Raw genomic sequence first — 15,650 nt, forward strand, 5'->3', positions numbered from 1 at the left:
AAATTAATATGTATATCTACCATAGTTTCTCATTTATCTTATTGCATTCATGTCTCCCATTTATTATGGATTTATGGTCAAGGGTAAAATTGGGAATTTTTTGAAAAACCTTCAAAATTTAATATAAAGTATATATTATGGTCATACCTAGGGGTGGTAGAATGGGTAATCAATGTGGGTATCTGTTCATATTTACCCATTTTAAATGGGTTGGGTATCCAACTCATTTAAAAATGGATAAAAATGAATAATACCCATATTACCCATTTAAAAGTTGGTAGTTAAATGAATAAAATGGGTAAAAGATGTGCATTCACACAAACAAAAAAAAAAAGTGATAAAGGATGGGATAGTAAGAAAGTTTTTTTATTAAAAAAAAATGAGTTTTTTTTTACATTTTTTTGGGAGGGGGGTGGGGGGTTGGTAATTTTTTTTAAAAAAAATTAAAATTTTGTAATTTTTTTTTTGATGGGGTGTGGAGGGGTGGTGGTGGGCGTAGGGGTGGGGTGGTAATTTTTAAAAAAAAATATTTTAAAAAATTTTAATGAAAAAATTTAAAATTTTGTTAATTTTTTTTTGGGATGGGATGGGGTGGGGGGGGCTGGTCGGGGTAGGGGTGCGGGGGGGCTAGTAGGGGGTAGAGGTGTGGGGGGGGGCTGGTAGGGTGGTGGGGTGGTAATTTTTTTAAAAGAATATTTTAAAAAATTTTAATGAAAAAATTTAAAATTTTGTTAATTTTTTTTGGGGATGGGGTGTGGAGGGGGGATGGTAGGGGGTAGGGGGTGTGGAGGGGGGGCAGGTACGGGGTGGTGTGGTAATTTTTTTACTTTTTTTTGGGATAGGGCGGTAGGGGGGGCTGGTAGGGGTGGGGTGGTAATTGTTTTTACATTTTTTTGGGATAGGGCGGTAGGGGGGGCTGGTAGGGGTGGAGAGAAGTGATAAAAAAAACTTAATTTTTTTTTTTGTTTCAAAGCTTTTAACAAGATTTCTATTATAATATGGGTAAATATGAGTATCCATATTATCCATTGGATAACTCATTTTTACCCATTTAAAATGTGAGTCGAGTCGGATAAATTATCCATTTTTATTTAACTCGTTTTTTAATCGACTTATATTCGACTCGACTCGCTCGTTTGCCACTCCTAGTCATACCCCATGTTGCTTACACAATTATATTGAGGTCAGATCTAGAATGTGTAGCTTATGTGTTTTCATAATAATGTTAAACTAATATGCAATAATAATTTAATTTAGGAATAAGGTACAAGTACCCCCTTAGACTATGACCAAAATCTCAGAAACACATCTTAACTAAACTAAGGTCCTATTACCCCCCCTGAACTTATTTTTTTTGTAATTTTGTACACCTTTTGTCTTACGTGGCACACTCCGTGACTCCACACAATTGAGGCGCGTGGGAGATATTTGGATGCCACGTAAGCAAAAAAGGTGCTCAAAATTACAAAAAAAATGGGTTCAGGGGTAATAAGACCTTAGTTTAGTTAAGGTGTGTCTCTGGGATATCAGTCATAGTCCAGAGGGTACTTGTACATTTTCCCTTTAATTTACGATTAAATATTTTTAGAAATTTATATAATTGTTGAATCTCTCTGGGTTTTAATTGAGATTAAGTTCCATTTTGCAACAATGGTGATTTGGTATTATTTTTATGTTTTCCTAACAATATCTATTTGTTTTAATCTAAAGCTTGTCAAGTGTCAACCATCATATACTTATTGCTTCATGTAAAAAAGGAAACAAACTCAATTCAAATCCAAGATCAATGAACGAAGAATATATAGTAATCTCAAATCTTAAATAAAAGATCGAACAAGAAAAAGATGCAAAACAACATTTTGTCTCAAGTAATTATACTTAATACATATACCAGTCAAAATATAGTGAGTACAAGTTAAATTATTTGAAGTTACCTAATATTATAGAAATTTCTTAAAAAATGAATACAAATTAAATGGAGACGACCAAATAAGATGTCCTGTGAAATTTTTGCCGTACATATTCCCATACCTGCGTGTGGGCCTAAATTCAGACGCGTTGTTAGGTAGACATCATTTTGGGCCCTACTTAGCAGATGGATTTTATGGCCCGTTCTGGCTGTCAACAGCCCATTAAGCAAGTACAATAAGTTGTTGGAAAATCCAACAGCCTGGGCCTGGCCCAGATTCTTGATCTTCTCTATGCCCCCATTCATTTTGTAACATGGAAAAATGGAAAACATTCAGATATAGTAACAAATAAAATCGATACGAAACGAGAAGCGTTAACAATATTAACTATTTTACTAAAGTTTATATGCAAAGGACTCTGACGATACGAAGGAAACCAATCTATCGTGAGAGGTATTGATACGTTAATTTTGTTATGTTTGACACGATGGAAGTCATTTGCTACCAAAATTATTTATTCTGATGGTAAATGATCTTAGTTTGAGGCTTGTGAAATGAGTGGTCTGGCTATGGATGACAATGAATGCAAGAGTGATAAAAAAGGAATTGTTCACTACTAGAACATCACTATTTTCTCACTGAAATTTCCTATTGAAAAATGTTCAATAACTGAATCTCATAGACATTTTGATTGAATCAATGAAAAAAGGAAAAAATAGTAATGTTTTCATGTGGAAAAATTAAGAAGTTTTCCATTATTTCAATGAGACCCTGCTACCCACAACACAACACAACACATTATCCCAGTAAGTTGGTTTGATGGGAAATGAGTGAGAAAATCATTTTCTATAGCACAAATGTCCTATATATTGATTCACGGTGAGACAAACATTTGTTTCTAGTAGTGATTTTCCTATTTGATTGAGCAATGGAGTGAATGTGATAGTAGAAGGAATGTTAGTTATGCAATATAGTTTCCTTTTCACAATTAATGTATGTTGAGTTCGTGTACATATATACTTACTGGACCAACACATTTTGATTTAGACAGTTAGGACCATGTCCACAAACAATGAATCCACCAATTCAACAATTACTAATTGTTAGGTGGTCTATTAAAGCCTAAATGCATGCCTGCCTTTCCACTTCAATAGCTAGAGATAGTAGAAATCTATGCTTGTCATACATAAATATGTTGTCAAACCAAAAAGTTTCTCTCCTCAATATTTGTCCATTCTAAAGGCGTAATCAATTTGATAAACAACAAAACACAAACGAGACGGCGTGCCAAATGGGCAGGTTTTTGGCGAGATGGAGTTGATAAATGAACAGATTAATTATAGGAAACTTACATATATATGTTTTATTAAGGATAACATTTTTTTTTTCTCTAGATACTTATAATACAATTGTAATATATATTGCAGAGAACAATTTATAAAACACATATTATACAAGTTTTATTGATGGATAATACAATTATCATACACTTATAATAGATTGTGTCAATTTCTTACCAAATAAGCCTAATATATTTTTAAACACTTGTGATACATTTTTATTGGATAATTCACTTTTAATGTAAGTGCAGATTTATCATAATATTATTATGTATGCTATAGATGGTAATAAATAAATAGTATCGCTAAAATCGAAAATAGGATCAAAGTGTTTCCAGTTCTGCATAAAGAGTCTCTCGAAGAAGTTATTGCAGTTAAGAGCTTGTTCGTCTTCTATGAGTAAAATCCTTTAGCATTATATTTTTGTGATAGATTTAAATTAGATATATTGGTCGTGTATGTTTGTACTACGAAAGCAATTTAATTATACTTTGTTATCAATAAGTTTTGGCTACATTTTAAATATTACCATATCAAACTTGATCGTGAAGGGTTATATGTTACTTCCTCCGTTTCATTTTATGTGACATTCTGTTTTTTTAGTTTGTTTCAAAAATAATGTCGCTTTACTATAATTAAAATAATTAACTTTAAAATACCATTTGACTCTTAATGAAATGATTCTCAACTAAACAAATATCTATGGATTATTTTAGACCACAAGTTTCAAAAAGTCTTCTTTTTTCTTCTTCTTAAACGCAGTGTCAAATTAAATAGTGCTACATAAAATGAGACGAAAAGAGTAGTTTTCTTTTATAAAAAAAATGGAATCATAAGGTGCATAATTAGCACATCTTTTTGCATATTGAAGTTATTCCAAACAACCAAAAAGAAAAAAATTTATCAGCACTTTGAGAAAGAAACAAAATGTCAGTAACTGAGAAAACTTTGTACGAAGGCCAGTCTTTACTTCATAAAATAAAAACAAGAGAAACAAATAGTTTTAGAATTTCTTTCGATCGACAAACAATTCGAAAATCATTTCACCAACTACTGACACAACACTAATGAATATTTATTTAATATAATAATCTACAGTATAAATTTGTTTACCATATATCTCTGTATAAAAAAGTTGTTCCACATTTAATGGGGGTAACTCAAAATAGGGATGGGCAATAAGGCGAATTAGGGCGGGGCAAGTCTTGATTTGCTAAGATTTTGACCTATTTTACATTGCTCCGTTTAGCATTTTTCAAAAAAAAATGTGCTGCCCTATTAAGTCCTGTCATGTCCCGCCCAATTTATGTTTATTTATCATTTCTTCTCATTATTTTAATGTGTTCGCCCTATTAAGCCCTGCCCCGCCCAATAATGTACAAATATAAGTTACACGATGAAGGATTTAATTGTTTTTACACTTGACCCACTACCTGCCATAATGTATTTTTAATAAATAGATTTTATCTTGTTCCGTCTCATTTAGTTGTTTCTCTGTCCTGCCTTGTTAAGGGTATGCCCTTACCCTGCCCTGCCCCAATTGTTATTTCTAACTCAGAATTGAGGACACTAATAATGGTTGCTACGTACCCGTTGTATTGTATTATATTATATTGTTAGTTTAAATATAACGTTTCTTTTAATTGTTGTTTAATATAATTTTATTGTAACGTGTCGTTTAAATCAATTGTTAGGTAACAAAGAAAAGATCCATTTGATGTAACGATAAATTTGGTGTGATCGCGTCGTTATCTTAATATTTTCTTCTCATTCTGCCTTTATTTATTATTTAATAATCATATTTCATCTTTTATCTCACCTTTTCGTAGTAGTTCTACCTCATACCCTATTTTTCTTGTAGGTTTGTCATTCAAATTATGGATATATTACATTATGTAACGACAGACAACGATACAATCCATCTAAACATTGTATTCATTAAAACAATATAATACGATACAGTACAATACATTATGAAACAATCATCCAAACAAAGTATAAGCTTTTATAGAAAGGGCCGGACTACAAAAATAATTTAAGCGGTGTCGGTGAAAATATAATGACAGTTGAAATAAAATAAACTAATGAGTGTATTGATATTGCGACATAAGTATTTTGCTCTTTATAAGAAATTTCACATTTGCTGCAGCAAAATCTTTACTAATCCAACTTTAATACTCTTGACTTTTCTCTTTCAGAATAAAATAGCAAATCATTGAGTCAAAATCTCCACCTAAAATGAACACATTCATTAAAAAAAATAAAATTCTCTTAATTTCTAAATATTAACTTCACCTTTCATGCACTCTACAATATTTAAATTAAAGTAAAAGTGACTATATATTACATAGAAGTGTTGAGATTCTTCACAACAATAAAGATAATTTAACAACTTATATATATAATTATTTTCACTCTAGCTATTTACGTACACATATAGTACAATTTTCAATAAGGAGAGTTCAATTGAGCCCCAAGATCGAGCTATCCACAAATCAGAAATGAAATTGTTGGATTGTGTGATTTTGACTCTACCTAAGCTACTCCAAAGAAAGTGTATATAATTTGGGTTGTGAGATGGCTTGTTATTCAGTTGTGGCTTGGAAGAGTCATGAATTAATATCATTTTATGTTAGGTTAGAAAGAAACAAGAGAGCATGGGGTTGGGGAGGGGGATGTTGATTGAACAAAGGGCACATCTAGGGTTTAGGGATGTTTTCCATCTCTTTGAGATGTGACCTGTCTCTAAGTCATTACCATGCCCTAAAAAGCTTACAAATGAATTATATACTGATTGATATTCATGTGTCTTGTAAGAGAAATTTTGACACAACATGCTATACCCCACCCCAGTACCCCCCAAAAACTTTCATGCATAGTAAGTACTACTCCATTTCTTTTCTAGTTGAGTTTGGACAAATGTTTCATTTGTTTTTGCTAGGTAACAAGACATGTACTAAATATATTGTGGGATACTAGTTTATTTATTATGTTCTGGTGCTTGACTGGACTTGAAGTTTAAGAAAGAAAGAACGGCTTTTGAAACTTGTGATTTAAATAAATCATTTCATTAGGGTACGTAAAATGAAATGTGTCATTCTCTTTATAGATAAGATAAAAAGAAAAATGTGTCACATATGGATGGAAGGGATGTGTCATCATATTCATAGTTTAGCAAGAATATATTATATGTAAGCTATAATTTTTGTTACATCTCTTTTAATTTGACGGAGTCAAAAGTGTGCTTTAATATTGTCAAAAGTTTTATTCTTGTTTACGTACGTGTTTGATTAATTGTTTGGTCAATGGATCATCAACTCAACAAATAGTACGTACATGAGCTTTAAATTTCATGTTCTGATCAAAAGACAAATTAAGAGGGACCTAACCAGAAGTAGGAACTTGACTTCAATGGTTTTACAATATAATTTAGATGATGTCTTTTTAAAAAGAGTACTTCATTAGTGATGCATATGAGCATTTTAGAATTTAGACTGAGTTAATTAAGAATTACCGTGAAGTTGTTAGTAGAATAGGAGATAAAAAGCAAGATAGAGACATATCAATTAATGTAACACAACAATAACCTATTTAATATATTTTTATAGATGAAATTTATGGGAAAAGTGTGTGGTGTATGACGGTATGCAGATCTTATGCTTATCTGTACGGGATAGAGAGGTTGTTTGCAATAGACTCTCGGCTCAATAAATTATTCTCAAATAAAAATTTGAAAAAAAAGCAAGATTTATGTTGAGATGAAAATATTGAAGAAAAAAAAGTATCGTCAACCTAAATATTAAAGAGAATTCAATTATGAAATTACGTTGCCATCTTCATTTAATGTCAATACAATGTAACACCAAGGGGAGGGGAAAAAAGAACAAATGAATTGCATCAAAGTACTTGAAATTGAAATTACAAATATTAAATATATAATTGACTCGTATATGTCACGTATTAAATCATAGTTTCAGTACGTGATATATGTATATGTTGCCTCCAACATGTATCCCATTGATTATTAGTTATTAATTACTATATGGAATCAAAGAGAAAATTATATATATATTCATGCAAATATATAGACAGACATATATATATATATATATATATTGGAGAGACAGAATGCCGCGTCTGTCTGCTGGCAGAAGAAAAGGAAAAAAGAAATTGGATTCCCACTCTGTAATTTATGTTTATTTGGAGTTCACCTTTTTCATCTTCATATTTTTATATTTTTACCAGTTTCGATTTGCATGTATCTGAGGATTTATTTAACTTTCTTCTATTTTGCTATATCTTTTTTTCTATTTTAGTGCATTTGATAATATAAATATACTCTATAAATTTAATTATATTTTACTTGAAATTTAATATAAAATTTTTAATTAATGAGAAAATGTATAATTTTTTCAAACTAAAAACTCACCTAAATTGACGAACGATTATTGGGATGAAAAAGAAAAAGGAACACATGGATAAAGTAGCAAGTGACGATACATTATAATCAAGTCCTACATGAATAAAAAAAAAGTCCTACGTGAATTAATTGACTATATATTTGAATAAGAAAATATTCTCTTTTTTATTTTTATTTATTTTTTTAGCTTATAAATGTCAATATTTTACATTGGTGAGTTGATTGATCATGGCTCTTTATTGGACCACTAACTAGCTCACTTCAGGCTCATTGTTACCTTAATCATTGCATTTCCCTCTTAAAGGCATCTCCAACCCAAACACCAAATTTGGTGTCAACACTATTTTTGATGTAATCAACTCCAATTCAGTGCACCAAATTTTACACCAAAAAGGAATATTTTTCTCTCTCTTCATTAATATTATATTATTTATTATTTTATAAAACAAATTCTTTCTAAAAGATTCACAATATATAATTCATATTATTTCCTTTTATAGTCGTTTAATATAAAATTATTTTGTACCATAATTTGTTAATTAATATGAATTGCTAGCAAATATTATACATTATATATATTAATGGATACTACAAATAAAAGTGAAATCATTAATGAAATACAATTAAATAAACATTACATAATTGAAAAAATTATTTTAAATTCTACATAAATATTCAACTTTCAAGATCACTACGGTGCTCCCATAAATGCTCTATTAATGCATTACGTAGTTTAAAATGAGCAATGTTTGCATTTTTAATTTTTGTGAAGGTTAATTGTAGTTATATCCAATTCTAATTTATAGTAGAATTAACATAAATTTAATTTTTTTTAAAAGTCATATATAGAAAAACTAATGTATAAAAAGGCTAAATTTTATATCTAAAATTAATATTATAAAAATAATACATAAAAAATAATTAAATATACAAGATATTTAATTAAAACATATAATTTATATAATATTTAATTGAAAGCTTGTATAATGAAATAATATTAAAATATTTAAAAAGTGAATTGGTGTGATGAATAGAGTGTAACACTATTCACACATCAAATTTGGTGTTAAAATTGGTGTGGGTTGGAGCTCAAAACACCAATTTTAGGATTTAGTGTAAAATTTGGTGTTGGATTGGAGATGGTCTAATTTTTTTTTCTTATTTTCATTGTTTTAAAAATAAATTCAATAAAAAACTTCCCATCTACTTGACATAAATTAAAAGAAAATATTTTTAAAAAAAAAGACAAATCATTAGGGTATCATAATAATTAGTACTAACATTTACATATCCCTAACAAAAGAAAAATACATATGTTTTAGAATTACGGATTGTTTAGGTAAGTTTATTTTTGTACATTGATAGTCTAAAAGAATCTTTACGATATTAGATTGGGAAAATAACAAAATCATTTTTGAGATAGATTTAAAGTAATTCTTTATATATTTTTAAGCCGTTTCGAATATGTGAGTCTATCAAAAATAAACACTTCTGGTCTTTTTGAAAAATACTTAATAAATTTTATCTGTTAGTTTTAACGGAGAAAAAAAAATAGAATTTAGTGGAAATTCATAATTGAAGGCGGTTTTTGCTATTTTTCATCTATTTTTTAGAATCTAGAAATTAGAATGGTGGTGCCCTTCAATTAAGGTGTAAGTTTTGCAATTTTTGTGTTTAGTCCCAGATTTTGTGTGTTGCTATTTTGAGAAATTGATCCAATTTTTTTATGATTATGGTTAGATTATTATTTTTCAAGGGTTCCTTTCAAATTTAACAGATTATTTATATATTAAAATATTTGAGAGTTTAACTACTTTAACTTGAACTAATCCCTATACAAGAGACCATTTTTGTCATTATAGAAAATCAAATAACCCTTCATAAGAAAAACTAAAAAGAACAGCAGATTACTACTTTTTTTACTATGTCCCCTATTGATATTGATTTTGTATATGTCTTAAGAAATTATAAATAGAAGGGTAATTTTACTATATCATCCTTTGAATATACTTTCTCCGTCCCTATTTAGTTGTCCATATTTCCTCTTTTAGTTGTTCCTATTTAGTTGTCCATTTTGACAAATCAAGAAAGGACAACAAATTTTTTCTTATTATACCCTTATTTAAATAAAGTTGTCATAAATAAGTAAATAAACTTATGAACTTCTCAACATTGATTAGTTATCTTGAGTGAATTTATTTTGGAATTGTAAATTGTACTATAAGGGTAAAATTGTAACTTCACTATGCTAATCATTGTTGTCTTAATCTATGTGTCATTTCTAAAGTGGACAACTAAATAGAGACGGAGAGAGTAATAAATACAATGTCTTGATAAATGTAATAGGGAAATGACTATAATTAATGATAAGTGTAAATTAGAAACTAAGTGTAAATTATCCATTAATTTCATAAAGTGGACAATTATTATTAAACATCCCAAAATAGTACAGTGAACAACTATTATTGAATGAAACAACATGATAAAATAACTGGAAAAATCCTTTTGGCCAGAATGGTATTTTACCTTTTTGAACATTTTTATCCTTTTAACTTTCATATTTTTTAATTAAAAAAATAGAAAAAAGATCACTTTATTTTAAAATTAAAAAAATATTATACACTTTAAAAATTTTCTGGTCATTTAGCATTATCCAAAACAATTTAATCTCAAACAAGTACTCTAACTTATAATTTCCAACAAAACAATTTAACTCTTCTTTTCATAACATGCTTTGTAAGTAATACCCCAAGTTGATCAACATCCACGTGTCAGAGGTCCATACGCTGGAACTTCATAACAAAATTGAAATAAATATACATGCACCCCTTATTTTGGTAGCACTATCTATACATTATTAATTCCAAAACTTTGTGTGAGTACATATCTCTCTCTTCAATTTCCATAGAGTATCATTATTTATTTTGTATAGTAGAGAAGAAAAACAAGTGATGGACTTGAATCTCAAGGAAACTGAGTTATGTTTGGGGATGCCTGGTGGTGGAGGAGATCACAATATTAAGAAAAGAGGATTTTCTCAAACTGTTGATCTCAAACTCAACCTCGATAATCCTTCTATGAACATCAACAATACTTCTTCCAACAAGGACTCTCTCAAGCCACCAACTAAGTGAGTCTTTTTTTCTCTTTACTTTACTTAGATACAATTTTAATTCAGCTCTAACTACTTAAAAGTTATGGATTCAATTATATTATTGGATACAATCTCTTTGTTTCATTTTATGCGACTTAGTTGACCAGACAAATAATTTAAAAATTTAACCAAGAATTTGAATCATGTTATTTTAAATTAAATGTAAATTTTCTTACTAACTATATATACAAATAGGACATTCTTTTTTATTAAAAGAATAAATAAGAAATTAAGTTAAATAAATTTTAAAAAAAGACAGAAATTATATTAATTACTCCTATAAAACAAAAGAAATTCATCATTAATTCGTTTGCTACAACAGATTAGCGATGAATTTTCAAACTAATTCCTCCTTCATTCTGTAATGAGGGTAATAGTTTAACTAGACATCGAAAAGCAAACACAATTTCCATGAACAGTGACTTAAAATTTATTATTATTATTATTTTAAATTACAGGGCTCAAGTGGTGGGGTGGCCACCAGTAAGATCATTCAGAAAGAACATAATGTCTCAAAAAGGCAACAATAATGTAGAAATTACCGAGAAGGGAGAAAAAACAATAGCATTTGTGAAGGTCTCCATGGATGGTGCACCTTACCTTCGTAAGGTAGATTTAAAGATGTACAAAAGTTACCAACAACTCTCTGATTCTTTGACCAAGATGTTTAGCTCCTTTACTATGGGTACGTCTATAATTTTCTATTCCGTTTAACTTCTATGCAGTGACAATATATAATTATTTATCATCACTAGGTTATTATGAGTTACTCAACATACAATAATACTAACATATTAAATATACTAAAATAGTTATAGTAGGTGGTATAATTAGTTACACCCTTCCCTTGCTCTTAATTAAAGGTATCAGGTTTGAATTCGATAGAATTTGTTAAATCCTAAATGCATGTAAATTTTTTGAAGAAAATAGCATATGTGAAGATTCCAAATAACAAAAAAAAAATAAAAAATTATATTTTGATAATGTCCACTAATTGCTAGCTAGGCTATAAATTGATGCATTTTCAAAAGAAAAAAATAAAGGGAAAAGTTAGATGTTAGTATGATGATCATATGTGTGATATTACAGCCTAGCCTTTGAATATAGTGATACATTTTATTTTATTTTTATTTTTACTAGTAATAATTAATTCCACTAGATAGCTAGGTAGGTAGGTTGTTAATTAATTGTATGTATATATGCAGGTAATTATGGGTCCCAAGGAATGATAGATTTTATGAATGAGAGGAAACTGATGGATGTCCTCAATAGTTCTGACTATGTACCTACCTATGAAGATAGGGATGGGGACTGGATGCTTGTTGGAGATGTACCTTGGCAGTAAGTTTACAAATTTTATCAATATTTATCTAAGTTCACGAATCGGAGATATGCAAACTTAAATTGTTGTAACGTAAATTAATCTATTATAGATAGTGAATGATAAATGATTATAACTTTTAACTTTCAATCTTTCATCCTACTAATTAAGTAAATTATGATTTATGACTATGACTAATTTTTGTGACATTATAATGATTTGTTACAGGATGTTTGTTAATTCATGCAAGCGTTTACGCATAATGAAAGGATCAGAAGCCATTGGACTTGGTAGGAGTATTTCCTTTCTTTTTATGTTTCAATAAAATTATTACCTCCCGTTTATAATATTATCTCTTTTTAAAAATTGTCTACATAAATATTTCCTTGTGAAAAATAATATTTATAAATAGCCTTAGTTATACAACTATTTGTCTCAACTATCCTATATATACTTCAAATATTTGGAAACAATTTTGATTTATCAAAATGATTAATATTTGAGATAGGGTGAAGTATTTTCTCGATTTTCCCTAATTAATATTTTCTTGAATTTCAGCACCAAGAGCCATGGAGAAATGCAAGAACAGGAGCTGAGCAATTAGTTCAGCAACTCATATATGGAGACTCAAAAATGTTGATGAAGAATGAAGCAATCAATTTCCATGGTGTCTGTATTTTTATTTGATAGTTAGTAGTATATAAATATATATAGATAATTATCTTTGGACATTTGTAATTGGACAAGAAGCAATAAACAAAAAAATACTATTGTCTTGCTTGTTTATTACTAATAGGCTTTGTTTAATTATTGTCCCTCAACTTTTATTATTTTATTTTCCTTTTGCTTGTTTCTGTTTCGATTATCGTTGTTGTTATTCTCTTTCTTCATTATATATTTTCAGTATGGATTTTCATTATTATATTTGTTTTAACTATTTAATTTTTGAATAATCTTTCAAATGTAGAATTACAATATGTTGTTATTGTTGTTAATTTGGTTTGTTGTTCTTGTCATCGCTGTCTTAGTGGTTGAGTGTTTTATTCCTTCATTTAAATGTTGTTTCCTCTTCTTCTTTTTCGAGTAACCAAAATTTTAGTATCATGCATTTTGATTATTTTAATTTATTCATCTTTTTATTTATAATAATCAATAATTATTTTATGGAATTATTTATTATCATGAAGTCTATGTTTTTTAGGGAACAAGGTCATGTGCATGTAGATGGAGATTCCCCGTCAATTATTTAATGTTTTGTTTATTTAGTGCAATTTCCATTATAATTAAATAATTCTATTTTGGCTGGTACATATAAGGGATGGAACTTTAAGTGGGTTTGAATTTTGTATCGTCGGTATAAGTGCAAAAATAAATTATAGGAATAATTTCAGAAACCTCATCGGTCCTAAAATTTTGATTTATAACCCATTCCTCATTTGTGGTTTCAAAAATTACATATACCTCCCTTCTTTGATAATAGGTGTAACAAAACTATTTAACAATCTAGAATTGACAAATTTATCCTTTCCACGTCAATTTCAAGTTACTTTTTTGTTCTTTTCTCCAGAAAGTAAAAAACTATAAGCAAAAGCAAAAACACAAAATTAAATAACAAAATAGATGCTAAAATGAAAGTCACGAAACATTAGTACAATGCTATTGGTTGTCTATATATATAAAAGTTGGGAAGAGCAAGTGTCTGATCAGATCAATCAAGTGATAGCGCCATAGGGGAAGAGATTTTACTTTGCTAGAATGTCAGAGTTACGTTGTTGTCGATTGAGGATTGGTCGAGGACCCTTTTTTCTTTTATAAGGGAATAGATTGTAGTTGGATACAAATAGGTGCCGGTAATTAATGAGTAGGCAAGTACGTGGGTTATATAGGTCAGCTTTGAGTTGTCGAGTGACGATTGCTCCATCTCTTAAGAAAGGACGCGGGGACCTATCTTATAATAAAGGAGGTACTCTCTTCTATGCTACCTTCTTTGGCCCTGTCTTACACACCTTATTTATCTTGCTTGCCGCTCTTGGAACCAACCTTCCTTAGTTTTCGTCCTCCCACATGAACATAGTTCTTTAATTTGAAGCTCCGTACTCTAGTGAAAACGAAACATTGTCTCAACCATCCGTCTTTCCCTTCTTTTGTTTGTTCTAGACCCGAAAATGCATGTTCACTTGTCATTGGAGATCCCAATCTGACTTTATTTCTATTATATGAAGAGCCATGATTAGGACGACCAATGGCAATTATGTAATTTTAAACATTATTTATGGGCAAAGTTATAAATTTATAAGTGTATAATTAATGGTCAAAATAATTTTCTAGGAGAATCCAATTTTCCCTTTCAAGAGTCACAAAAAGTTTTGTTTCATGTGTGGCCCCACAAATTCATTTTATTTTATTTTTAAAAATCAATTTGTATTTGTTTGATTATAATAATCTAAAAAATATTTATACATTTATACTCTTGACAATTCGAATCGTTCATCTATGTTTATTACTACTACAATATATTCAGTATAATCCTACAATCTTTCATGTATGTAATTTCCTTTTAAATTATATATAATGTTTTCTAAACATAAGTATTCATATAGTTTTATTTAACTTATTTTATCTTAAAAATTGTGACTTAAATAAGAAAACAAAAATATCACAATTCTAAAGAGATTTAAAAAATAAATAGAGTTGGTAATTGATACGCTCAAATTACACCTCCTTACAGAAGTATAAGCGATCGTTATCAAGTAAAGAACCCAACTTGTAGGTTGGGATCGATCCCACGAGGAAAATGGTTTAGACTTTACTTTAACTAACAATTATATTCAATTAGTCAAATTATTTCCAGAAACATGTAATAAAAGGGGGTTGTGTTTGTGAGTCACAAATAGTAAGAACTTAATAAGTAATCAATAATCAAACTCAACTTTGGTTGTTATCAAGATAAGAGAAATAACTAGGGTATATGTGTTCCCCACAATCTCATAACGTCGTAGTCCTAGTAATAGTAATTATTTTCTAGTGTATTACATGCAAAGTGATAAGTTAGGTATCTCTAAATCCTTGGTCTGGCATCTAGAGAATTTCACCCCGCACCTTGGTCTGGCTACGTGTGTATAATTTACTAACCCTTACCCTTACCTCATATTAGACATCATAATCGATGTTTGGCTTAGTTATTACTTCGCACCAATCGACACTAGCCTATTAGATAGTATCACACTAAATCTATGTTGATAATTCTTTTCTTGTTAACTACTCCTTGGTCCGGCAAGTAGAACAAGGCGAGTTCTAACGTTGGCCACCGTTAAAAAACTTTAAACAAAGAATTATCAATACATGCAAAACACTATTCAAGAATTGCTTATTTACTATTCATACTTGTTAATCGATCATGTTCCCACAACCCTAGTTGTGGATTTAGTTACTCATTTGGCAAGAACACAACTCATAATTGTAGATGAAGAAATCATGAACTTACGTAAAGGAATAATAAACCCAG

At 29.3% G+C, this 15,650-nt stretch overlaps 1 protein-coding gene across 1 annotated transcript; it reads left to right on the forward strand.

The window, feature by feature from the left end:
• Window positions 1–10,509: 10,509 nt before the first annotated feature.
• Window positions 10,510–13,004, forward strand: LOC125838240 (auxin-responsive protein IAA14-like). Its single transcript, XM_049517320.1, has 5 exons — window positions 10,510–10,800; window positions 11,283–11,509; window positions 12,030–12,165; window positions 12,374–12,435; window positions 12,704–13,004. Exons 1-5 carry the CDS (start codon window positions 10,622–10,624, stop codon window positions 12,739–12,741), a joined length of 642 nt encoding a protein of 213 aa, XP_049373277.1. The 5' UTR covers window positions 10,510–10,621; the 3' UTR covers window positions 12,742–13,004.
• The last annotated feature ends 2,646 nt before the right edge of the window (window positions 13,005–15,650 follow it).

Source organism: Solanum verrucosum, unplaced genomic scaffold (genome assembly GCF_900185275.1).
Source record: "Solanum verrucosum unplaced genomic scaffold, falcon-dt-bn FXZP01000079.1, whole genome shotgun sequence".
Classification (NCBI taxonomy): Eukaryota; Viridiplantae; Streptophyta; class Magnoliopsida; order Solanales; family Solanaceae; genus Solanum; species Solanum verrucosum.